The sequence below is a fragment of the Mustela putorius genome, unplaced genomic scaffold, assembly GCF_011764305.1.
Source record: "Mustela putorius furo isolate JIRA1106 unplaced genomic scaffold, ASM1176430v1.1 tig00000640_pilon_pilon_pilon, whole genome shotgun sequence".
In the NCBI taxonomy this organism is placed as follows: domain Eukaryota; kingdom Metazoa; phylum Chordata; class Mammalia; order Carnivora; family Mustelidae; genus Mustela; species Mustela putorius.
The window spans coordinates 562,673-589,768 of record NW_025421432.1 but is presented as its reverse complement, the minus strand read 5'-3'; the positions used below and the strand labels follow the sequence as shown (position 1 = coordinate 589,768).

At 38.6% G+C, this 27,096-nt stretch overlaps 1 protein-coding gene and 1 long non-coding RNA gene across 2 annotated transcripts in view; one reads left to right on the top strand and one right to left on the bottom strand.

Moving 5' to 3' along the window:
• Positions 1-21,608, bottom strand: part of ACSS3 (acyl-CoA synthetase short chain family member 3) — a 155,255-nt gene extending 133,647 nt beyond the window's left edge. Inside the window, exon 1 of the mRNA XM_004781261.3 lies at positions 20,926-21,608. Coding sequence (XP_004781318.1) covers positions 20,926-21,608 — 683 coding nt within the window. The remainder of the gene's footprint in view (positions 1-20,925) is intronic.
• Positions 21,609-21,875: 267 nt separating this feature from the next.
• The window catches only part of LOC106004531, an 81,031-nt gene continuing 75,810 nt past the window's right edge, over positions 21,876-27,096 (top strand). Inside the window, exon 1 of the long non-coding RNA XR_006607527.1 lies at positions 21,876-21,960. This is a non-coding gene — a long non-coding RNA (uncharacterized LOC106004531). The remainder of the gene's footprint in view (positions 21,961-27,096) is intronic.

The following is a 27,096-nucleotide window of genomic DNA, read 5'->3' as shown; positions in this document are numbered from 1 at the left end:
AAGGAAGATGGGATGGATTTCCAATTTCACATGTCTGTGTGCTTGTTGGAGTAATTCTTGTACTTTCCCTAGAGGCTGTTTCCTGTGGGCAGAGACCATGTGCTAGCTCATTAATGGCACACAGCAAATGCTCAATAATTATTTTTAAATAACTGCTTGCAAGTGTGAATGAACGTGAACTGAAGTAGTGCTCTTCTGACACATTAACACAAATAAGAAAAAGAGTCTCATGAGGTAAGCGCTCAGTAAAAACACAACGACTGGCTCAAACGACTGCCATGACACACAAACAGAAAGGGCTTTAAACATTTTTAAGAAGGCATCATATTGCTTTATACACACGGGGACATCTCATCTAAATTACAGAGAGCTGGCCTTGAGCCGTATCAACGGACTGTTCCAGGAAACCCTCCAAATTGGGTAATTGCTTACTTGGGGCGGCATAATAACCTTATGTTAATTTAACCACTAGGGATATTGTTTCTGTAAAAGTATTTGGAAAGCACATCTCTCTATAGGACAATTATTTTAACAAGGAAACCAAACACAAAGAGAGAGACATCTTTCAGCCCTACGGATCCTTCTTCTGTGAGTACACACACACAGAACCCAGCCCCATTCACCAGCCCTAGCCACAGATTGTCCCATCTCAACAGGAAAGGACAGCACAGGCATCTGCACCTCTGCCAGAGCATCTCAAATTAAAACGGAGTGAACTGCCAATGATGAGAAATACAGCCAACAGGAAAAAGAATAGAAAGAAAGGCTCTCAAGAAATCAATACCTGTTATCTGAACTGTATCCACTGTCAATGAAGAGAAAAGGCATGAATGAATGATCTTAAAGATCCACGGGTTATGAGTCACGCTGGACAGTTAAATTCAAAGCTGAAAGTGAAGACACCACTTTATCTTGTTGGTTTTATTTTTTGTGTAGAGGAAATGCAGGAAAGAAACAGTTTAATCAAACAAATAGAATTCGGTTTAATGTAAAAGATAAAATTATAATTAATTAATAGTAAAGGGCAAATGTTAAAGATCCAGTCAAAACATGTTAAAATTTCAAAGCATGAATTCATTAAGACTGAAATATAATCATAATTAAATATACATTTAAAAGTACATTGTAAAGGCAAGTAAGCTTCATCAGACAGTCCTTTTCAAGAGAGCATTTAGGATCTCCATAGGAGCAGAGGTCCTCCATCAGCCAACTCAGAAATAAGTCATGAGAAACTCATAAGGGACCAAACTACAAACCAGAGCAGGTTCCTAGGAAGACACACCTACAGACCAGGGCCCACAGGATCTCCAAGCATATAACCCAGAAACCTCCAAACTATCCAGGGAACCAAGAAGGGACAGAAGAGGGGGTGCCACACTCCTATACTAACCAGTATTCGTTGGAGGGAAGAGAAGATGCCGCTCAGCATTTAATCCTGATAACAATGATGAAGTGATGAAGAAAGAATGGGAAAAAAAAAAAAAAAAAGAGAGAGCAGCCCAGGCACCATGCAGAGAAGGAAGACAACTCATTAACAGTTGTTACTTTTCCCTGGTTAAGGAGAAATGTGAAAAGAGGGTAGAAACAGGTAAGTGTTGAAAGTAATGCACTCAAAACCTGAGGACTTAAAGGCTTTTTCCTATTTTCATATTACATTTTCATCTTCGCTATCCATTCCCTTCTCTTTAAGGCTATAACTCACACAGAATGACACACCACAATGTTCTGATGGAACTCTGTCCGCTACAGAAGGCAAGACACCACATTCATGAACTCATTCTGCACAACACTTAGCTTATGTCCACAGAGAGATGTCTCATACAAGCTCTTATTAGAGAGGAGGAATACAATCAGTCATTTTAGAATGCCTGAGAAGAACTTTTTCTTCCTATTGAACCATACAAATTATTCTGACACTGTTTCTACAAAGACTGTAATTGGGAGAAATACAAAGGGGCATCAATTTGGTCTTACGCTTAAAAAAAAAAAATTTGAAGCAAATGTGATACAACATTAAGATTTTACAAAGCTCAGTGTTCAATGTTCAATAAATTTTTATCTTTATTCTCTAAATATTTCATAAGGAATAAAGTTATGAAACTTTATGAACAATATTAATTTATGAACAATAGTAATCTTTTTGGAGAAAAAAATTGACAATATACATTAGAAAGTGTATAATTTGGGCACCTGGGAGGCTCAGTGGGTTGGGCCGCTGCCTTTGGCTCAGGTCATGATCCCAGAATCCTGCATCGGGCTCTCTGCTCAGCAGGGAGCCTGCTCCCCCCTGCCCCCACCTGCCTCTCTGCCTACTAGTGCTCTCTATCAAATAAATAAATAAATAAAATCTTTAAAAAAAAAAGTATATAATTTCTCTTTGATCTAGACATCTAAGAAAGTTAAGAAAGAAAGAAGCAGACAGAGACAGAAAGAGAAATCTTTGGAATGTTGTATCCAGAGATATAGATATATCTGCCTGTTTTTAACAGCAAATAAAGAGAAACCACCTAAATATCAACATAAGGATTGTGAAACAAAAAATTGTACATTCACCCAATATGTTAAAACATTCTAAAAACATTAAAAATTATGAACTAGAAGAAGAGAGGAATGGAAAAATCACTTCTTATTACAAGTGGAAAATGAACTATCAGTCTTATAGATAGTATAATTCCATTTTTCAGCAAGAACAAAACAGAGACCTAGAGAATCAAACAGTCTGATTGACATACAGATTTCTTAAAAGGGAAAACACATACACAAAAAATAGGAGTGTGTGCCAAAACTTGCAAAACTAAAGAAGGCTTACAGTCTACTTAATTGCAAGGTGCCAGTGTCAAGTTTGGTTTTGATAATGTCCTACTTGTGTAAGATATTATCACTGGGGAGAGCTGAGTGATAGGTACAAACAACTTCTTTGTACTATTTTGTAACTTCTTGTGAGTCTATAATTATTACAAAATAAAAATTTTTAAATGAGATAAAAAGACTGAAGGGAAATATATAAAGTATACCAATATATGCACTAAGAATGCATTGAGATACTGAACTACAGTTGATTTTCCATCTATTTCAACTTTCCTGAGTTTACCCAGTTAGAATTTAAAGAAATACTGCTTCTTTAGGGAGAAAAAAAATCATAAACCAAATTTTTGGTATTAGTTTCAGAGACAGAATTTAGTGATTCATCAGTTGTATGTAATACCCAGTGATCATGACATCAAGTGCCCTCCTTGATGCTCATCAAACCTAAATTCTGATAAAAATTAATTGCGAATAAAGCAATGTCAATGAAGAGGCAACGTCAATTCAAACCGAGGTCTCACACTTAGGCCTTGTGATTATAAAACGTCTGCTTTTTTAACTAAACCACACAATGTGTCATCCAACCTCCCAACTTCAGCTCTCACCAGAACAACCTCACAGACACAACCATGCCTTAGACATAGCTACAAAAATAAATCTGATTTGACTAACTAGATACCATGGAACATAACTCGAAAATTCCATTAGGCCTTTTTTCCCTACTCTTATCTTAAAAATAATCTTTGAACGGTATCACAAACTCTCTCCGTACTTTATCCTTGTCCACCCCAATATCTACATAGATATTACATTCATAGGTAAAACATTTTCCATTAACATTTTTATAATTTGAAACTTAACTACAGTGCAGCCTACTCAGTTTTCTCAGTTTATTATCTAGCCCCTGCTAGGCCCACTATTTCCCTTTATTCTCTTTGCTGTTACCTGTCTTTTCCTCACCTTCCTTGTATTAGCACCTCTAGCAGAAAATAAGAGGCTGTACACGTGGATAAAATGAAAACTGGTTGATTCTTTTATCTGTGAAAGGATTCATTAGTTAGAAAGCACTACTGTTGATCCAAATGTGTGGTTTTATCCTCTAGTTACTCACACCTCAACAATCAAAGGTAATTCAGAGTAGAGCTGACTGTAAAATAAAACAAATTCTAATACCCCTATTTTCAGAAAATTATTACTAGATAGTCCCCATCACTCGGAATTACTCTTTTTAAACAGGAAATTGAAAGCGATCTTATTGCAAGCAACACTTTTTTTCCTTTGACGTGTGAAGTTGGTCTTCAAAGTTACACTCTATCTGGATTCTGATTCAGCACTTGGAATAGTTCCTGGCTTTAGAAGGCATTGGATCAACGTCTGTGGAATGAGCAAGAGAAAGGAGGAAAGGATGGCAGGAACAAATGAGTGAATGAATGAATAAGTTCTGAGCAAAAAAACTCCACTTTTATAAATATAACAGGCCAACGAGCATAGATGTGTGTGTAGATATATGCATATAGGCACCAGGCTTGTCTTTAAATCTTTATCACTAGTATCTAGATCAAATCTATATCTAGATTTGATCTAGATATAGATTTGATATCATATCAAATCTATATATAATAGATTTGAAATCATATCAAATATCTATAGATAATAGATTTGATATATCAAATCTATATATAATCTAGATTATATAATCTAGATTATATATATAAATTTGATATCATATCAAATCTATATTATATCTATATATAATAGATATATCTATATATAATATCTATAGATATAATACCTATATATAATAAATCTATATTATATCTATATATAATAGATTTGAAATCATATCAAATATCTATATATAATAGATTTGATATATCAAATCTATATATAATATAGATTATATAATATATATATATATATATATATATATATATTTTGATATCATATCAAATCTATATATAATATATAAAAAACTAGAAAGAGAAAAAAAAAAGAAAGAAAAACCAGATCTGTTAGACTATATATAGACCAAATCTATATATAATATAGATTTGATATGATATCAAATCTATATCACTAGTATCATGATAGTAAGATGGGATTAACTGGAGAGGAATTAAGGTACAGTGAGAAGCTGATACACTCTAAAGTCTAACAGATCTGGTTTTTCTTTCTTTTTTTTTCTCTTTCTAGTTTTTTTATTTTTTTTAGATATAGATTTGATATCATATCTATCTAGATATGATATCAAATCTATATCACTAGTATCGTGATAGTAAGATGGGATTAACTGGAGAGGAATTAAGATACAGTGAGAAGCTGATACACTCTAAAGTCTAACAGATCTGGTTTTTCTTTCTTTTTTTTTTTCTCTTTCTAGTTTTTTTTTTTTTTATTTTCAGCATAACAGTATTCATTATTTTTGCATCACACCCAGTGCTCCATGCAATCCGTGCCCTCTCCAATACCCACCACCTGGTTCCCCCAACCTCCCTCCCCCGCCCCTTCAAACCCCTCAGATTGTTTTTCAGAGTCCATAGTCTCTCATGGTTCACCTCCCTTTCCAATTTCCCCCAACTCCCTTCTCCTCTCTAACTCCCCATGTCCTCCATGCTATTTGTTATGCTCCACAAGTAAGTGAAACCACATGATAATTGACTCTCTCTGCTTGACTTATTTCACTCAGCATAATCTCTTCTAGTCCCGTCCATGTTGCTACAAAAGTTGGGTATTCATCCTTTCTGATGGAGGCATAATACTCCATAGTGTATATGGCCCACATCTTCCTTATCCATTTGTCCGTTGAAGGGCATCTTGGTTCTTTCCACAGTTTGGCAACCGTGGCCATTGTGGCTATAAACATTGGGGTACAGATGGCCCTTCTTTTCAACTACCAGATCTGGTTTTTCATCCCAGATCTGCTACCTGCAGGCCAAGTAAGCATGAGCAAGTTACTGAACCTTCCTTAAATTCTTTAAGAATGTATGTGCTTGATAAATTAACAAACTATGGTAAGGAGTATTACTGATACTGTAATAATATATTTTATGTTCTGTAACACTTAAACACACTCACAAACATATACACATATGTGTGCACACTCACATACAAATACACACAGAGAGAATAAAGTCATCTTCTAGGATTTAAGAGGTTTTGATTATGAGCACTATTATTTCTATCAGATATAGACTGAAATAATTAGATATTTAATAAGAAAATCTTCCAAATTAAAAGTATTTTGCCAGTTATAAAATTTAAAATTAATTCTTTTGTAAGTTCATTAAACCTAGATAAGAGAACAATTTATCAAATTAGATCTACCAAGCCTGTAATTACAAATTACACTTCAAACAGCTCTTGAAATATTCAGGTGAAATAATAAAATGTTTACAGAAAACAGCAGAAGAGCTTGAGCAGTCAGGATTCAGCATTTTAAAACAATAATAAAGCCAATGTCCTGTCTTCTAAAATTCAAGCTCTTAACAGGATATGATCAGCTTTTATATCAAATAATAATATTAAGATTTGTACCATTATAACTATCATAAATGTGTCCTAGAAAAATAACATTTTATATTATCTCATTGCTATCACTTTTTAAATTCTTTTTTAATTGAGGCATAATTGACATACAACATTATATAAGTTTCAGGTATACAATGTAATGATTTGACATTTGTATACACTGTAAACAATTATCACAGCAAGTCAAGTTATCATTCATCACCACACTGAGTTACAACTTTTTTTCTTTTTTTCTTTCTTCTTGTAATGAGGACTTTTAAGGTTAACTCTCAGCATCACCAAATATCCAATACAGTATTATTAAGTATAGTATTCCCATGACATTATTTTATAGCCTGAAGTTTGTACCTTTTGACCCCTTTTGCCCATTTCACCCAAACCCTTACGGTCCCCACTCTGGCAACCACCGGCCTGTTCTCTGTACCTATGAGTCTGGGTTTTTGTTTTGTTTTGTTTTGTTCTTCTGTTTTTTAGATTCCACATGTAAGTGAGATCATTCAGTATTCATCTTTTACTACTTTTTTAATAATTTTTTTTTTTTTTTTATAAACATATAACGTATTACTAGCCCCAGGGGTACAGGTCTGTGAATCGCCAGGTTTACACACTTCACAGCACTCACCATAGCACACTTCTCTTTTACTCAATGCATCTTTTACTACTTTTAACCAATGATTTTCATTTGATCACTAAAATTTGGTTTATTTCATTAACTTACTGATTACAAAATGACAAATAAATGACAATCTGGTAATGTGATATTGGTCCAGCTCAAAAATCTGAAATTCTTAGAACCTGATATGTGTCAGAGAGATAACTTTTTCGGTCCACACTCACATGGGGACTTGGTCTGTACCACGTAAGTGAAGTATTTACCTCTTTGTAGTGTGTCTTTGGCTTGATGACTGAGTGCCCATGAATTCTGTAAAATAGTCTCTTTTACAACTAAAGACAAATGAGCCAAAGAGAAGCAAAGGGAACCAGCTGCCTCATCAGTAAACTTAGACCCAAACAGAATGCAAACTGGTGCAACCACTCTGGAAAACAGAACAGAAGTTCCTCAAAAGGTAAAAATAGAACTACCTTAAGACCCAATTACTCCAGTATTAGGTATTTACCCAAATGATACAAAAATACTGATTCAAAGGGATACATGCACCCCAATGTTTACAGCAGCATTATCAACAATACCCAAATTACAGAAAGAGCCCAAATGACCATCAACTGATGAATGAATAATGTGTATATATATACAATAGAGTATTACTCAGCTATAAAAAGAATGAAATTTTGCCATGTGCAATGACATGGATGGACCTAGAGAGTATTAAGCTAGGTGACATAAGTCAGTCAGAGAAAGGACATATACCATATGATTTAACTCATATGTGTAATTTAAGAAACAAAACAAATGAGCATTAGGGTGGCGTGAAGAGAGGCAAACCGCGAAACAGACTCTTTACTACGGAGAACAAACTCAGGGTTACTGGAAGGGAGGTGGATGGGGGGATGGGTTAAATAGGTCATGGACATTAAGGAGGGCACTTGTGATGAGCACTGGGTGTTGTATATAAGGGATTATTCACTAAATTCTACTCCTGAAACTAAAATTACACTGTTATGTTAACTGGATTTTAAATAAAAATTTGCAGAAAAAATGTCAAACCCTTTGATGCCTTCATAGAAAGAAGATTCATGAGTCATTTTGGGTTCTGGTAGGATGGATAATTTAGGTATATCTACCTACAACTTATATAGGAGCCCAGATAGAAGAGAGATTAAAAAAGATAAATCCAGGGGCGCCTGGGTGGCTCAGTAGGTTAAGCCTCTGCTTTCGGGTCAGGTCAGGATCTCAGGATCCTGGGATCGAGCCCCGCATCAGGCTCTCTACTCAGCAGGGACCCAGCTTCCCCCCTCTCTCTGCCTCCCTTTCTGCCTACCTGTGATCTCTTTGTCAAATAAAATCTTAAAAACAACAACAACAAAAAACCTATATATGAGGTGAAGTTTCAGAGTCAGCGCAGTTGATAAACACAAGGTTTATGTACATTTCCCTGGGGATAGAAAGGTCACTGAGACCTGAGCGCTGCCCTTCCATTACCTCGTTATGATTCGTGAAATTATTGGTAAAAGTATCAGTGTGAGCTTATCTAGTAGATGTATAGTGGATGGAAATGAGTGTTGAATATTCTTTGCCAAACTACCTTAAAGGGAAATAAGATTTAAAATGATGTGCTTATGAGGATAAAAAAATAATGAGTCAAGAACACACGTAAAAGTGGGATCTGGGAAATCAATGAAGATTTACAATTCCTCTAAAATCAGAGAGTAGAAGATACACAGAAACACAGATGATAAATGAGGAAACGGGAAGCAACATCGCAGATTAGACATTTTTAGAACTCTAACATAGTTCTCATTCTTTTACCCTCTAGGTCCTGACATCTAAACAGCCACATGACAACCAGACAGAAGTTAGAGTGTAGTTACAACTCATTACAGAAATCGAGCTCCACAGTGTGACCCAACTTGGTTGAAAAATGAAGTCCACCACTATATGACAAGTCACTTAAATCACTCTGTCCTTTGTTTATACAGCTATAAAAGTGCATTATAACTATACCTATTTCACAAGGTGTTGGCAAGATTTGAGGAACACGTATATACTTGAAGCATGGGACCTGAGCCAGAGTATGTGTTCAATAATTAGTTACCTGCCTCTGCATTGCTCTAGCTGCTACTATTATCATTATCATTACTGAGACCTAATACATCAACATGGAAGAAAGGAATAGCTCCAGCATGAGCTAGAGAATAACCACATGTGAGTTCCCTACTACAGACCCTAAAAATATCCCAAGTCTTATTGTGGCACACCCCCCCCAAACACTCAAAGGCAACATTGAACATTCTTAGATCACTTGTTCCCCGAAGTCTGGCAACATCCATGGAATAACACAGGTTAGTGAAAGCGCCCACAGCTCATTGTCTTTGTACTGAATTTCAAAAAATATGACATATTATTGACCAACTGTATATCAATATAATGAGAGAGCTGTATGCGATACAATTCCTGAGAAACTCATCTCTGCCCTTAACGTCAGCCATTTACCAAGGTTTGTCTGTCGCACTAGGCTCAAGAGGAAAAACAGTGGAAAAAAAACAGGAAAGAATACTGCATATGAATGTGTAAATCAGTAATAAATGCAGTAAATAAAATCAACAAGTACCTTAATTATACACACATAAGAAGTCCAGCATTTTCTTTTATTGAGAGGTTGGAGGAAAGGAAAAGTCTCATATATTCATACTTACATGAATTAATTAGGCTATTTATCACCATGTTCTAATAAAAGTAGTAATATAGCATATTGCAAGCAATGAATAATGTGGTCATTATACATTTTCCTTAAGCCAAAAAACCAACAGAGCATTTTTTAGAAGATTGATACTGTTTTCTAGCATCCAGGAAACATTTCCAGAGTAGGTAACGATATAAAGCCTCTCTCTCCCCAACTTTGGGACTGCTGTACACATTTTAAATATTTACCTATAAAACACAGCTCACTTTTTTCAAAGAGTATCAATCTATTACCCCATATATAATATGGATATTTTCCAAATGTTTCTAAGAATTAGACTCAGGTGTTTTTAATTACTTTTAGTGTCTTCAGTGGAGAAGAGATAAGAAAAGAAAAGCTAAAATTAACTCTTAGTAAAGTAACACTATAATGTAGTTTTTATATGTTTATGTATTTATTAGAGTGCACACATGAGGGACAAAGGGAGAGGGAGAGAGAGAATCTTAAGCAGGCTCCATGCCCAGTGCCACCATGATGCGGGGCTCGATCTCACAATCCTGAAATCATGACCTGTGCTGAAATCAAGAGTCTGGCATTTAGCTCACTGAGCCAGCCAGGCGCTCTTATAATGTAGTATTTAGATGGAGTATAGAAGCTAATTTCAGACCGTCTGGATTCAAATCCAAGATCTGTTACTTACTAGTTTTATAAGTTTAGGCAAGTTTCTTAAACTGTATCTCCATCTCCACACCCATTAAATCAGAATAAAAACTGACCCTATCTCACAGGGTCGTTATAAATACTAAATAAATTATAGCACTACGTATTGTACTTGGCTCCCAACATGGACACAAAAAAGCCTACCTGCTTTTACTACATGCTGGACACTATGTACACCAGCAACACAATCACCAACGATCCTATAAAGTTATAATTATTGCCTTCTCAATCAGTAAGGATAGGCTGGATTACACTACAGTAACAACCGCAAATTCTCTGTGACTTGCAAAAATAAAAGTTTATTTCTTACTCATGCAACTTCACTGTGGGCTCAAGTGGACTCCCCAGATCTGCTATTAATGCATTTCTGCTCTGCAATGCAGGTGGCTTGGAGCCCACATGTGTTTCACAATAGCCATGGCAAACCAGCGGGCTGAGGAAGGAAGCTTTTGCAAATAAAGGCTTCACTCTGAAGTGACACACCTTCCTCCTCTTACTGCATTAGCCAAAATTAACCACATAACTCCGTGTATATGGGGACATCCGATCCTCTGGAGTGCCCGACCTAGAGGAGAACAGATACTGCTGAACAATAATACCCATCGCAGACCAATTTTATAAATTCTGCCATTTTACAATTATTTGGGCAAAAGCACTGTTCAAGGAGTGGAGCCAGAATTTTAACCCAGAAATCAATTTGCTTTCTCCACTGATAATGATCCTGGACTTTTTATTCGCCTACCCCCCAAAATAAGATAACTAACAAACTCCCATTGGTACCTGGCAAACATCATTTGGCCTTGATTAAGGAGGCAAGTTGGGAGGAAAGGCAAAGTCAGGGCATTTGTGGTTTAGAAAAGCACTTAACTCTCAATTGAGAATCAATAAAACTCTATGAAAATAAGAAAAACTGTGGAGAGAAAGCAAAGTTAGATTAGTATAAAAGTAGACTTTTCTAAGCTCCAATGTTTTTGCTTTTATTTATTTAGCAAATAGTCTATAATACTGACCCTATGCTCCTTTGACTTAACCAATTTTTTTTTACAAACATCTGCACTGCTCAGGTCTACAACAGATACTGAGCATTCATTTTTTTTTTTAAATCTTCCCAAAGTTCTTTAACTTAACTGAGCCATCCACTTAGGAGAGATGTCTTGAAAGATTATACTTGGGAAATGTTTTTATTCTAAAATCAAAACCTAGGTAGAAGGTATTCCTGTTGTCCAGAGTTAGCTCTTAAGTCAAAGACCTATAAAATTTAATTGCTTTTCTCCCACTTAGAAACATTTATATTTTAAATCAGTAAAATTCACTATTTACTGAAAGTCACAAATTAAGATCTACCCTCTCTAACCTAGAATTTGAAAGAGCTTTTTTCTTTATTTATTTTTAGCTATTCTAAGACTTTCAACTGGACTACCTCAAACTCAAAATTCTTTTTTTTTTTTTAAAAAAGATTTTATTTATTTATTTGAGAAAGAGAGAATGAGCAAGCAAGAGAGAGGGAGCTAGTGAGCGTGGGGAGCGGGGAACAGAGGGAGAGGGAAAAGCCGACTCCGGCTAAGCAGGGAGAAGGTGAGGGCTCAATCCCAGGACTCTGGGATCATGACCAGAGCCCAAGGCAGATGCTTAAACGACTGAGCCACCCAGGGGCCCCGAAATTCAAAATTCTTAAACTTCAACTTTCCTGGATATCATAATAGTACTCCTCCTAGATTACACTGGGGAAATAAGTCAAACAGAGAGAGTCAATTTTCATATGGTTTCACTTACTTGTGGAGCATAAGGAATAAAATGGAGGACATTAGGAGAAGGAAAGGAAAAGTGAATTGGGGGAAATGGCGGGGGAGACAAACCCTGAGAGACTGTGGACTCTGAGAAACAAACTGAGGGTTTTGGAGAGGAGGGGGGTAGGGTGGGAGGGAGAGCCTGGTGGTGGGTATTATGGAAGGCACATATTGCATGCAACACTGGGTGTGGTACATAAACAATGAATTCTGGAACACTGAAAAAAATAAAATTAAATTAAGATGTTAAAAAAAAAAAAATATTACCCCTCCTTTCTATGCACTATCTTTTTACCTCATTTGGCCATAATTCCAACAAAAGCAAATAAAATTAACCTCTTATAGGAAGTTCTCTATCTCCATGGTTTAGATAAAGGATCTGAATTGCACATTCAGATGTGCTTCTAAAATTGTAATTTAAGGAGGTTATTAGATTCATATATTGTCACAAAGATTCATCAGCCTCCTACATATTTCTCTTGCACATGTCACACCACTGTGGAAAACAATGAGTTGCTGCTTGTTGCTTATGAAAGTAGAATTCTTTAAAAAAGAGAGAGAGAGAGATGGTGGCGCCTGGGTGGCTCAGTGGGTTAAGCCGCTGCCTTCGGCTCAGGTCATGATCTCAGAGTCCTGGGATCGAGCCCCGCATGGGGCTCTCTGCTCAGCAGGGAGCCTGCTTCCTCCTCTCTCTCTGCCTGCCTCTCTGCCTGCTTGTGATCTCTCTCTGTCAAATAAATAAATAAAATCTTTAAAAAAAAAAAAAAAAAAAATAAAAAAGAGAGAGAGAGAGAAAAGAAAGAAAATAAGGAGTAGCAGCAGATACAATACCTTCAACCACCAGATTTTTTTTCCCCTCACCTAATAGTATATGGTGGGAACAAAGGAGAAGCAAGCCACCTTCCAGGAGATACTTGCTCAGAGTTTGGATTTTCCCATGCACCTGGTAGTTGATGCAGTCACAGCTGATTGAATTTCCATTGTTCATTGATTGTGCCATTTGTCAGGCAATCCATCCTTTCTTATGTAATGGCCATATTCCTGTAGTTCCCTCTGTTGTGTCCTGGAGGTTCAGCAGCATGAGAGACTGAGAAAATTAGATATGGCTTGGCATCAAGCTGCTGACCTTGAGAATATACAATAAGGCCCATCTTTTAAAGTTGGGCTTTCTTGATAGAGGTTTTTCTGCGGGACTGTATTTCTAACAGGTCATTTTTCATGCCGACCGTGTACCTTCTTAAAATATTTTTTGTATTTATAGGAAAATGACAATTTAAATTTTAAATATGCCTGTACTGTGGCACGATATTATGAATAAATTCATTTCATTTAGAGTTTGTCAAAAGGGGACAAATTTTTCATCTTTAGGTAAGCCTCTTACTTTCAAACCAGAATTAAACATCATTTTAATAAATTCTGATAAATATGAAGGAAAATTCAAAGAATCTCAGTAAGTTAAAAAAAGAAAAAGACTAAATTTCCCAAATAGTTTAATGCGGTTTATTGACGGATTGCCAAAGCACCAAAATTCATTAGGGAAATTAAATTACTTTCCAGTTACATAAAATTCACATTATACTGTCCGTATTTGTTTTCCTTGGAAACAAAGTCAAACTCACAGAAAAGTTGGAAATACGAGATAAAGAACTTTTTCCTCCTCTGAACCACTTACTTATACAATGCCTAATACCCCAAGGAATAATTAAGTAAATCAACGACTATTATTTCATCCCTTTTCAATTGCCTCCTCATCTTCCCTGTAAACTCGCAATGAAATGTGTAACTATCTAGAGAAACAGAACTGTGACAGTATATAACAAGAACATACAGACTGGCTGAGTAGCTCTGTATGTCATTGTTTAGACTCTTCCATGGAGTTTCCTCCAGGAACTTCTAGTACCGAAACAAAAGAAAGATAAGAAACCACACAAAGCTGCAAAAACAGGGAGACCTATTGATGAGGAATGGGTTTCAAAATAAGCAAAATTCCCTTCATTCCTATGTCACAGATTTCTTCACTTCTGCCTTTTTAAACACGGGTTTCTCCTAAAAGGGGAGGAAGAAAAGTAAAGAGAGGGAGGAACGTATTTCATAGCTCAGGTGCATCTACACGCTGTCATTCTGTCTCCCCTTCCTGTCTCTAATTCCTCCATGGAATGTTCCTTCCACCCTCTGCTCACTCTGTAACGCACTGCTCTTGGTCTCGCCTCTGTTCCTCCATTCACATCACATTATGAAAAGTCCCTGAGGATTTCTGAATCAAAATTGCTCTTTCACACCTCTGTTGCCTTAAAACATCTCTGAGCCCTTAACCTCTACTGATGGTCCTTCTTTTATCTGTTCCCTTCTTTATACTCCAGAACAGATCCTGCTCTTCCTTCTCCTACTTCTTCGACCAAGGTCCCATCCACTCTTGCAAGGTATTTTTTCCCTACTTGTCTCCAAAGTTTAGTTGTTAGTATGTTCCTCTTCCTCTCTCTCCCTCCACCCCCATCTCCACTCAACATTCATTAGGCTTGAACTCTACATCTTTTCAACTTAGAGTCGAGTCTATAGCCATACATCAATCCCCCTCCAGGTTTCAGCCAATGAACTTTCATTTCACAATCAATTCCCCAACTTGGAGATCTGACTCACATTCTTGCCATTACCAAAACTTCCTTCCTTCCCTGAACCCCACTTTCAGGCGGTCACAATGTCGCACTTAGCCTGGGGATAGGAGTTACTCAGTTCTGGGCAAGTGCTGCCCATTGCTAGTGGATGTTCTACTTTTTTGTCAAAAGAAGACCAAAAATTGAATTGATACCAGAAATGTGGATTTTAGGTGAAATCTTCCCATGTTTAAATACTGAGAACTACTTAAATAAACAAAAACTCAACATCTGGCTTAAACAAAACCCACTTGTAGGCTTAGAGTCAGATTGTGACCTGTAGCCCAAGAAGTGAAGACAAAACCTTTTGCTTCCTATTCCAAGATTTCTGAAACCATCCTGAAACTACCTTCTGAACTTGAGTGCAGCAGGGCCCCCCTTAACTGTGGTTTCACTCTGCTGTTTTCAGTTACCTGGGGTCAAACTCCGGCCCAACATTTGTTACAGTGTCTATGTCCTTCATCTCACTTGATCTTATCACGTAGGCATTTTATCACAAGAAAAAGAAAGATGAGTACAGTACCATAAGATATTTTGAGAGAAAGAGACCATATTCACATGTTTATTACAGTATATTATAATTGTTCTATTTAATGAGTTACTGTTGATTTCATACTGTACCTAGTTTATAAATTAAATTTATGATAAGTATGTATATATAAAAAAAAACAGTATATGCGGGTTCAGTTCTATCCACGGTTTCAGGCATCCTCTGAGGTCTCTGACTGTATCCCCCATGGGTAAGGGAGACTACTGTACCAGTAACTCAAAATACCTTCTACAAGCCAACTATCCTCCCATACATAAGCACACTTGATTTTTTCTAACCTCTATGCCTTTGTCATGTTTGCTCCCCACGCAAAAATATTTTTCTTCTAAAGTCCTATCTTAAGATGCAGTTTGAATGTTACCTTATCTTTGAAAACCTCCCAGGATCATATTTCAAAGACATTAATACCCAGTATTGTATGTCAGGCACAGCTCCAAGCATTTTACAAGTCCCTCCCTACTCTCATATAATCCTAAAAATTAATACAAAAAAAAAAAAATTCTGATACTATCCTGATATCCCCCATATAACCCTAAAAAAAAATTCTGATGCTGTCATCATTCTCATTTTACAAATAAGGATATTGAAGCTTGCCCAAGGTCAGTGGCAGAACTGGGGTTGAACTCACACCCATTTCAAGTACAGAAAGAAAAGTAGTAAATTCATGTTCTGGTCATCCATGAATATATGGCATGTTATATGCCAGGAAAAAAATGTAAAATTCCATAACATGACTCACAAGACCATTTACCATATGGCTCTCTTCTTCCATTTCTTCATAATTTCCCCTGTCATTCCCTAAGCCCCAGCCACATTAGTTTTCTTTCAGTTTCTACAATCTACTGAGCTACTTCATACCTCACGGCCTTTGCATATGCTGTGCTCTTTGCCTGGAATGTTCTTCCCCACGTTTCATGTCTTATCTCTACTCACTGGGATCTCCGTAGAAACATCATTTCCTCAAGACTCCTTCCACGATCCTTCTAGAGAAGACTATGTTACATCCACCACTAACCATTGTATTTCGTAATATCTATTGCAATTCTAAATAAACAACTTTGTGATAATTTTTTTAATGTTGTCTCCTTTGCTGCTATGTGGTAGGTTCCATCATTTTCTCTGTAGTATCCACACAATAAGTGAATGATTGATGTCTTTAACTCTTATGGAACATTTGAAGACTTAGAGGAATTAAACAACCTTTATCTCATAGCTAGTAAGGAACTGAGATCTTGCATGTTGGAAAAACCTACACACTTTCTATTTTAAAAAGGTTAACCAAGCTGAAATCATTTTCTAGTAATCCGCATTTATTTGAGAGCCTTTCCTTTTCAGCTTATAGTCACTGTTATTACATACTAAATTCTAAATCAAATAGTATATGAGAGTCTTATCATGGAATGTTGTTTAAATAAAAAATAAGCAAAAATGGGTTGCAATGCTTTCAGAAAAGAATAAAGTGATGACCTACACAGAAGAGTCAACCACAAAGTATAACACAAAGTGGACTGCCTAATCTTTACTTCAGAGAGTGGCAGCTGGATTTCAATTTCAGGCTAGGCAGCAGGATACCTAATGCAGGAGAGAAAATAACCCAAACATCCATTTCCTTGTTCCAGGATTAGAGAAACTAATCGGAATTCTAATTGCTTCACCTTTGACTGCAGTTTTCCACTGAAGTTCCTAAAGTAGACACTTTAGTACCCCCAAAAGCCAGATATCAAGAATGTGAATTAATCAACAAACTGTAACAAAAGGTGGTTCTTCCCAACTTCCTAGAGCACCTACATGTAACTGGGATTTATCTTTCAGAGATCTCAGAGATGTCTTATCTCTACTCACTGGGATCTCCGTAGAAACATCATTTCCTCAAGACTCCTTCCACGATCCTTCTAGAGAAGACTATGTTACATCCACCACTAACCATTGGTGGTTATGTTACAGGACTATTCACTTCAATGGAGAGTCCTTTAGTTTATCACCCTTAAGAATTTCTATTCCATGTTCACACTCCTGCGTAGGTAGACTGCTATGGTATAGTTAGTTGATGCCACTGTGAAAGCTCACACGCATTACTATTTATGTGTTGGAGCTTTTGATAGGTCTACAGATGCTGAGTGGAGTTTACTTTCAAGAAAAACAGACAAGATTATAAGGAAGACGGAGAAGTCAAAGGGCACCAGAGATCTTGATTCCAAGTAAGGCAGCTCCGTCTAGGAGAAGAAAGCTGTAGCAACCTCTCCTTGGTTTACTGAAAGATTTGGCTGTCCACATCTCCATTACCCAGCTCCCAGTGATGCAGAAAATAAGTAAGTCTCTTTCAGAACAAATTATGCTTATATCCCCTTACCACCTCCCAAAGACATACAGAAGCAAAAATCATCGCATCTACATACTCTGTTACTTTACTAACATTTTTTAAAACCCGTGTGTCAACTCTGCCCTAGATCCTAGGGATATAAAGACAAAAAGAGAGAGAGAGAGAGACATTCATCCTGCCCTTGAATTTAGCTTTATAGATAACTGTTAACCCATGAGGAATATCTGCAAATATGTGTCCAACACAGTAATGGATTCTATTTGAAACTGAAAGTGCTTATTGAAGTTTAAGATTAGATATATGGTCTCCTACCTTCATTTCCTGCCTAATTCTTCTCTGCCAACCAAAATTCTTAGTAAAATCCGATCACACTGCTAAAATAAATAAGGATACACAGACTTATCTTTATGCACCTTGATCTTTTGGGTTGCTACAAAGGAGGTATGGCCACGTGATTCCCAGAGTACAAAGATGAAGAGTTCATATGTAGTATTATCAAATGTCAGTTATTTAAAATGCATTGAATTTTTGAAAACATGAAGACCCTTTGGTAAAAATGTCATTAAAAACATTCAGTGCAGGGGCTCCTGGGTGGCTCAGTGGGTTAAAGCCTCTGCCTTCAGCTCAGGTCATGATTCCAGGGTCCTGGGATGAAGCCCCGCATCGGGCTCTCTGCTCCGCTCGGAGCCTGCTTCCTCCTCTCTCTCTCTCTGCTTGCCTCTCTGCCTACTTGTGATCTCTGTCAAATAAATAAAAATCTTTAAAAAAAAATCAATGCAGACAATTTTAGAAAATTTAGGCAAGCAATTAGAGATTAAGAAGAAAAAAGTTAGAAAGAAAATCTCCAGGTTAAGAACACATAGATGGCTCCATAGGTTAAGTGGCTGCTTTTGGCTCCAGTCATGATCTCAGGGTCCTAGGATCCAGCGGCACATGGGCTCCCTGCTCAGCAGAAGAGTCTGCTTCTCCCACTCCCCCTGCTTTTCCCCACCACTTGTGCTGTCTCTACTTCTCACAAATAAATGAACAAATAAAATCTTAAAAAAAAAAAAAAAATCTCCAGGTCTAAAATACCTATCTGATGAACCCTTGACTTCGACATTCTCTGCACTCACTCGGGCCCCATGTCAACCCCTACCAACCCTCTAGAAACTTCTGCTTTCCCTTCCATTGTCACTGCCACTGCCTTATATATGGCCTTCATTTGTTGTTACTTGACTTCTTTCTTCTTTTTTTTTTTTTTCCTATGACTTCTTAATTAACTTCTCTTCACATGGTTTTGGGGGAGGGGGTAGTCACATAAACCATTTTCAGTACCATACTTTATGACAGATATGCAGACACACAACTTTGAGAATACACTCTTAGGAAAGACCATGATTTTTGTTTTGTTCTAAGAAACACAAGGAGAGGGGCGCCTGGGTGGCTCAGTGGTTAAGCCACTGCCTTCGGCTCAGGTCATGATCTCAGGGTCCTGGGATCGAGTCCCGCATCGGGCTCTCTGCTCAGCAGGGAGCCTGCTTCCTCCTCTCTCTCTCTCTGCCTGCCTCTCTGCCTACTTGTGATTTCTCTCTGTCAAATAAATAAATAAAATCTTTAAAAAAAAAAAAAACACACACAAGGAGAGTTTTCCCCTCCTGAAATAACTATGGTGTAAGAGTGCAAAGATAGCTAGCTACTCTTCCTCCAAAATTTTTAAAGTCTATTTCATCCAAGACATGGTCTTAATTCTTTACCCATTTAGTCCTCATACTATTACCACATTTATAAATGAGAACACTGAAGCAGAGAGATTAAGTAACTCAGCTGTGAACACACAGCCAGTAACTGGGAGATCCAGAACTTAGACCCAGTATTCTGGCTCCACAGACCATGCTCTTAGTCGTCATGAGTCATCATGACTTACATATATACATATATACACACACATATGACATATACACACATATGTGTGTATATGTCCATGTGTACTATATTATGTCTACATATATACATATATGTACACACATATGTGTATATATAGACATATAGACATAGACATATAAATATACATGGTGCTTCGATCACTGTCAGGCATGTCAAAGAGGATTAGTCAAACACTACTGGAAAAATTAAACCAGAAGAGAAAAGGTGCTCAGATTCTAAAGGGAAAACTATGTAAACTGTTTCAAACAATGAAGGGGGGAGCATGATGACAATACAGAACAGGGTCTGGTTGGCTTGCCTTTCTCCATTTCAACAAGGAGACATTTGTCAAATCCAAACCTGTCATTTCCCCAATCCCATTCATTGCTGGGAATTTGGAAATCTGGGAAACCCCACTGCAGTGTTTCTCAAACTTTTACAGGAAACATCTCTCTCTAATGGCCAGCAGATGAGAGCAGCCACATACCTACTAGGCACACAGCTGAACAAGCAGCCACAACGCCAGTTTTCATAGACTGTGTGCCTCACCCTTACTATTCTGACAAGTCTGGCATTTATTCTACAATGTATCTCTGTTTGGTTGTAATGTAAAAATAATGTTTATAGCTGCTTATAGTTGCAACTCTAGACAAAAAAAAAAAAAAATCCTACCATGATTTCTAGCACCACCTGGCCTATATGTGCATAATTCTGGAGTACCTCATATTATGGCTTCATATAGACAATAGGGCTATGGATCTAATCTAAGCTGGCTCATGAGCCCCCCTCCCACCTCTCTAGCCAACACAATAATTTGCAACCACAGTAACGGTCAAATTTCAGCCTGTTTTCCAACCCCTGGTCTTTAATAATTAGATCCTTGTCCACCTTGAGAAGATACACCCCTCCTTCCAAACCCTAGTTAGGTGTGATTTTACTGAAGTCTTTCCTCATTTAAATCCCTTGCTCCCTGCAGTGTGTGGATACTTGGCAATACTTGCCTAGTTTATCCCACTGTTCCCATTTGTCTCCGTGGCTGTCTCACACACTGGACAGTGCTGTCCCTGGGGCCAGACCCTTGTTTTAGCCCTGTAACATGGCCAGTGCCAAGCAGAGCCCTGCCGTGCCAGTAAATCTCTGGGCTATAGGAAACTGGGCTCATAACAAGTAACCCAACCCCTCAAGAGACGGCAAAAGAGTTGACTATAAAATTTAAATGAAACACAAATCGAAAGATCTGAGCACATCTCCAGTCCTGAATTTCTCTCGTAACAGTGCCAGGTTCCCCGCGAAGGGGACGTCGGGCCCGGTCGCCCAAAAGTCGTGAGAGATCTGGCTTGGCGAAGGAGTCACTCACCAGCTGGTGGAAGGGGGGTATCTGTTCTCCAGCGTTTTGGTCCAGGGCTTGTACCAGCTGATCTGCTCGGCCGCTTTGCCCCAGAACCTCTCGGGGTCGGCCACCGAGGCCGCGAAGTGGGTCTTGTACTCGCCGCCACCGCCGGCCGTGGACAGCGATCGGCAGCCCCGGCCCCCGAGAGCGCCCCGAGGGCCGGGGGCCACGTACGCCCTGCGGGCCGGGCCGGCCCCCCGCGCCGCCGCGGACCCGGGCAGGGACCCCCCGAGTCCCCCAGCGCCGGTGACTTTACGACACTGCAACCAAGACGGCTTCATCGCCGCCGGCCGCGCCCCCCGGTCCCGGAGTGCACTTGGCAGACAACAGCGGGGGCGCCCCCGACGTCCCCAACCCCGCGGGGAGCGTGCGGGAGGCGGGGGCAGCTCCGGAGCGGCGCGCGGGGCGCTGAAGTTTGGCCGGAACACTAGAGCTGCCGGCAAAAGCCGACCTGGAGCGTCGGGGGAAGCAACAGGCTGGAGTGGGGGCTGGGGGGGTGGGAGGCAGGGGCCGGGGCCACCACGGGAGAAACCCAGCTCCTGCGTGCGCCCCCAGCGCCGCAGCTCCCGCACGGAAAGCGCCCTGGAGCTGCAGAACCTCCTCCCTTCTCCCACACGCCAGTGGCCCCCGGGGGAGGCCGACGCACCCATCTCGTTTTCAACAAACAGGTTTTCAAACAAACAAGTTGTGCGCAGCTCCTCTGACTTAATCTGTGCAGAGCCAGCTGGTGGAGGCGTACCCTGCGGCGGAAACCAGCACCCCGGGGCTCCGCGGCAAGGCCCCTGAAGTGCGTGTTTCCTTTGTCTTTAAAACTCAGCTAAGTCCCCGGTTATTAAAAACACGGGCGGCTCCAGGGCAAGGGCTGCTCCAGGATTTCCCGGCAGCTGAGAGGGTAGGAGGAGTGGAGAAAGGTTGCGCTGAAGTGGGTAGTAGTTTGAGGGAGTGATTGACCCGCCACTGGGGAAGGCAACACCCTTAGGATCCGGATTCGCCGGCTGCCAGGTTTGCCCCAAGGGACTAGTTGCATTTCTTCCCTTCCAGTTTGCCTCTTTGGGGTTTCTGTGGGCCTTTTTTAATGAGGGGAGGGAGCCAGAAGGAGGAGCTAAGTTAAGGTAAAGTGAATCAAACGACAGAGGAAGAGGAAGCTGGGGAAAATTAAAAGAGAAAGACTGTGTAAATTACTATTGGGTCTAACATTCCTAAAAGCTCCTTCACCGTTTTTTTACACCCAAGTGAAATTCAGATGCAATCCTGTTTGCCTTAACATTTGCGGTTTTAAATGTAAAGATGTGTATTCCCAGGTCTGAGGTGAGAAATAGTGGAATGCCCCGGACCCTAGGAAGGACGGTAAACTTGAGAAGCTGTAATCAGACCACTCTGCAGGAAAAGGATAATGTGGAGATAAAGGTTAAACAAAACAGAGATAAATCTAACGCAAACAAAGAGAATTTAAATAACCACCTCAGTTATTCCCTGTCAACTAGGAAACAAGGCGCTAGACTTCTTCCTGCCACCTGCAGCCTCCTTTATTTCTTCTGAAGGCTTCAGATCAAAGTAGCAAAAGACATTCACTACTACTTGAACTCAGAGATAAAGCCGTTTAAACTCCTAGCCCTCTCCTTTCCTCTGCCCAGCTGCTTAATGTTGCTTCCTGGTGCTTAAGATCCCCTGACTCCAAATTATCCCCTATTGTATTACAGTGATGCCCACTCCAGGCATTTGTGTAAAAATGTGTGAGTGCAAGATGTGGTTGCTGGGGGAGATTTGAAGGAAGGAAGCAGACAGTCAGGAGGGTACCTACTCTGTATATTTGTGGTGCTCCCCTTTCAAATTATGTTAGTTCCTGTAATTCTCAAAGAAGTACTAGGAAGTGGGAACTATAATCCCCATGTTTACAAATGGAACAGCAAAATAGGTTAACTTGCTGGAGGTCACACAACTACCAAGCAGCAAAACACAATTCAGACCTCATTGATACTCTGAGCTTGGGAGCCCCTGCACCTTTAAGGACCTGCGTGTCAATGATACTGATCAGAGTAAGAAACAAGGAAGGACAGAAGGAAGGAAGGGCGAGAGGGAAGGAAGGAGGAAGATGGATTTTAGACTTCCAGTAAAATATGACAAATTGAATACCCACATCCATTCCTAGGACCCCGCTGAAAGAGAATCCAAGAGTGACAGTGAGAGCGGTGGGCAAAAGCCTCAAGGACAAAGAGAATAGGAGAAAAGAAACCAAATGACAGAATGGAATGAAGATGGATTCATGGTGTTATGATTTACAGGGTCACTTGGGGGGTGGGGAGAAAGGGTCCTGAATTTAATTTCATTTGGTAGAGAAAAGGGATTTCCTCTTCAGAAACCTGGACTGTGTCAGGATTTTGAGGCCCTGATTTCCTCTGAAGGTTTAGAATGAAGGTTAAGGGCTTAAAAACAAACGCATTAATTAAAAGATTGTGTGAGACAAAGTTAGACCCCCCCCCCCCGCATTGCTTGGGCGAAACCATTTGCTCTGGACCTGACTGTATGCCGTCTTATTTTAAGTAATTGCACAAAATAGATTGTTAATGTAAGTTCCAAATCAGAAATGAGTTGAAGACATAGTTGAAGCAAAAGCAAGGAGTAGAGTGGACGTGTAGGACAAGGATCACCAATGAGACTAGAAATTTTTCATGGAGCTTAGTACAGAAGTGCAAAACAGTGGCAAATCTAGGCCAGAGTTTGAGGGTGCACCATTGGCCTTTAAATTAAGACACTCAAAGCCTGTTGACTGGCTGAGAGCTTAAGATCATTAGGCACTGAGTCTCCGTTTGCATCCTAGTACTGCCACTTACTAGGTAGAAATTTGGAAAATTTATTAACTCTCCTATACTGTAATATCAGTATCTGTATTCTGAGGCTCCTAATCCTTACCTCACATGATTGTTGTGAGTTTAAGTATGTATACATTAGTTAGCATCAAGGCAGTAGCAAACCAAGCTAATTTAGGACTGCAACAAAGCGTAGGAACAACCCACCAAGCCCGAAGGACTACCTCAAAAACCTCCATCTTCATTAACATACCTGAAAGTTTGCAACCAGAAAATTTTGAAAGAAATTATTTTAATTTAAATATGTATGTACTTTCTATACTGCTTCAAAAACTAAAACTGTACCGTTCATTAAATTAGGGACAGGGTAATTGCAATCTTTTCAACGTTTGCATCTCTAAAATTCTGGCTTTTAATGCAAAATACTTATTTTCTTGTGTACCAATAAACTGTATATATTTTTTTCTTTTTCTCATTTATTTTATTTTATTTTATTTTTCATCCTAACAGGTGTACCCTTTAATCCCCAACCCCCATTTTCCCCATCCACTCATCCATCTTCCTTTGGTAGCCATCAGTTTGTTCTCTATCGTTGGGAGTCTATTTCTTGAATTGTCTTTCTCTCTCTTTCTCTTTGCTCATTTGTTTTGTTTCTTAAATTCTATATGTGAGTGAGATCATATGGTATGTGTCTTTCTCTAACTGACTTGCTTCGCTCAAGATTATACTCTCTCTCTCTACATGTTGTTGCAAATGGAAAGGTTTCATTCCCTTTTTATGGCTGAGCAATATTCCATTGTGTAGATATAACACGTCTTCTCTATCCATTTATCTTTTGTTGGATACTTGGGCTGCTTTCATAGTTTGGCTGTTATAAATAATGTAATATTATAAGTTATAATATTATAAATAACGCTGCAATAATCATAGGGGCGCATATATCCTTTCAAATTAGTATTTTTATATTCTTAGTGTAAATACCCACTAGTGTGATTACTGGATCATAGGGTAGTTCTATGTTTAACTTTTTTGAGGAAACTCCCTCCTGTTTTCCACAAGGCTGTACCAATTTGCATTCCCATGAACAGTGCAAGAGGATTCCTTTTTCTTCACATCATCCCTAACACTTGTTGTTTTTGTGGTTTTTATTTTAACCATTCTGACGGGTCTGAGGTGAACATATTTCAACATCATAATGAAAGATCTCATATGAGAAACACACAGCCAACATCATACTTAATGATGAAAAACTAAGAGCTTTTCCCCTGAGATCAAGAACAAGATAAGAAGTCCACTCTCATTGTTTTTATTCTGCATCTATTAAAATGATCATATGGTTTTTATCCTTTCTCTTATTGATGTGACATATCACGCTGATTGCTTTGCAAATATTAAACCACCCTTGCATGCTAGGAATAAATCTCATATACCTGTGGTATATGACTTTTTAAAATATATATTGTAGGATTTGATTTGCTAATATTTTATTGAGGATTTTCCCATACATATTCATGAGAGATAGTGACTTGTAGTTCTCTCTCTCTCTCTCTCTTTTTTTTTTTTTTTTTTTTTGGTAGTGTCTTATCTACTTTTGGTATCAGGATAATGTTGGCCTCATGGAATGACTTTGGCAATTTTCCTTTCTCTTGCATTTTTTGGAATAGTTTAAGAAAAATGGGTATTAACTCTTCTTTAAATGTTTGGTGGAATTTACCTGAAGTCATCTGGTCCTGAACTTTTGTTTGTTGGGATTTTTTTTTTATTATTGATTCAAGTTCATCCCTAGTAAATGGTCTGTTTTTTTCTGCTTTAGTTTTGGTAGGTTACATGCTCCTCGGAATTCATTCATCTCTTCCTAGTTGTCCAAATTGTTGACATATAGGTTTTTTTTTTTTTAAGATTTTATTTATTTATTTGACAGACAGAGATCACAAGTAGGCAGAGAGGCAGGCAGGAGTGGGGGGAAGCAGGCTCCCGCTGAGCAGAGAGCCCAATGCAGGGCTCAATCCTAGGACCCTGAGATCATGACCTGAGCTGAAGGCAAAGGCTTAACCCACTGAACCACTCATATGAGGTACCTGACATATAGGTTTTCATGGTATTCTGTACAATTGTTTGTATTTTTGTATGCTGGTTGATATTTGTCCCTTTCATACACAATTTTATTTGGCTTCTCTCTCGCTTGCTCGCTCTCTCTGTCTGTCTCTCTCTTCCTTTTGAGTCTTGCTAAAGGTTCATACAATTTTTTGATCTTTTCAAAGAACCAGTTTCCGGTTTCATTAATTGGTTCTATTACTTTTTTAGTTCCTGCATCATTTATTTCTGCTCTAATCTTCATTATTTCTTTCCTTTTACTGGGTTTGGGTTTTATTTGTTCTTCTTTTTCTAGCTTCTTTAGGTGTAAGGTTAGGTTATTTATTTGAGATTTTTCTTGCTTCTTGAGGTAGGACCGCATTTCTGTAAACATCCTTCTTAGAGTTGCTTTTTCTGGATCCCAACGATTTTGAACCATTATGTTTTTATTTTCATTCATTTTCAAACTGGACAGCAACATGCAAAGAAATGAAACTGGAACACTTTTTTATGCCAATAAGAAATATAAATTCAAAATGGGATTAAAGACCTAAATGTGAGAACTGAAGTGCATATGAATTCTAGAATAGTAAACAGGCAGTAATCTCTTTGACACTGGCTGTAGCAGCTTCCTTCTAGGTGTCTCTCGAGGCAAGGAAAACAAAACAAAAATAAACTATTGGGATACATCAAAATAAAAAATTTCTGCACAACAAAGGAACAATCAACACTAAAAGGCAACCCACAGAATGGGAGAAGACATTTGCAAATGACAAATCTGACCAAAGGTTAGTGTCCAACATATATAAAGAGGTGATACAACTCAACAGGCCCCAAAATGAATAATCCAATTTAAAAATGGACAGAAGACACGAACAGACACTTTTCTAAAGAAGACATAAAATGGCCACTCACATGAAAAGATACTCAACATAACTTATTATCAGGGAAATGTAAATCAAAACTACAATGAGATATTATCTCACTGCTGTCAGAATGACTAGAATCAACACAAGAAGCAACAGGTGTTGGCAAGGATATGGAGAAAGGGGAACCCTCTTGCACGGTTAGTGGAAACACAACCACTGCGGAAAACAGTGGGCAGGTTCCCCAAAAAGTAAAAAATAGAACTACTCCATGATCCAGCAATTGCACTACTAGATATTTACCCAAAATATACCCAAAGAATATTTAGATATTTACCCAAAATATATCCAAAGAATACAAAAATACTAATTTGAAGAGATACATACTCCAA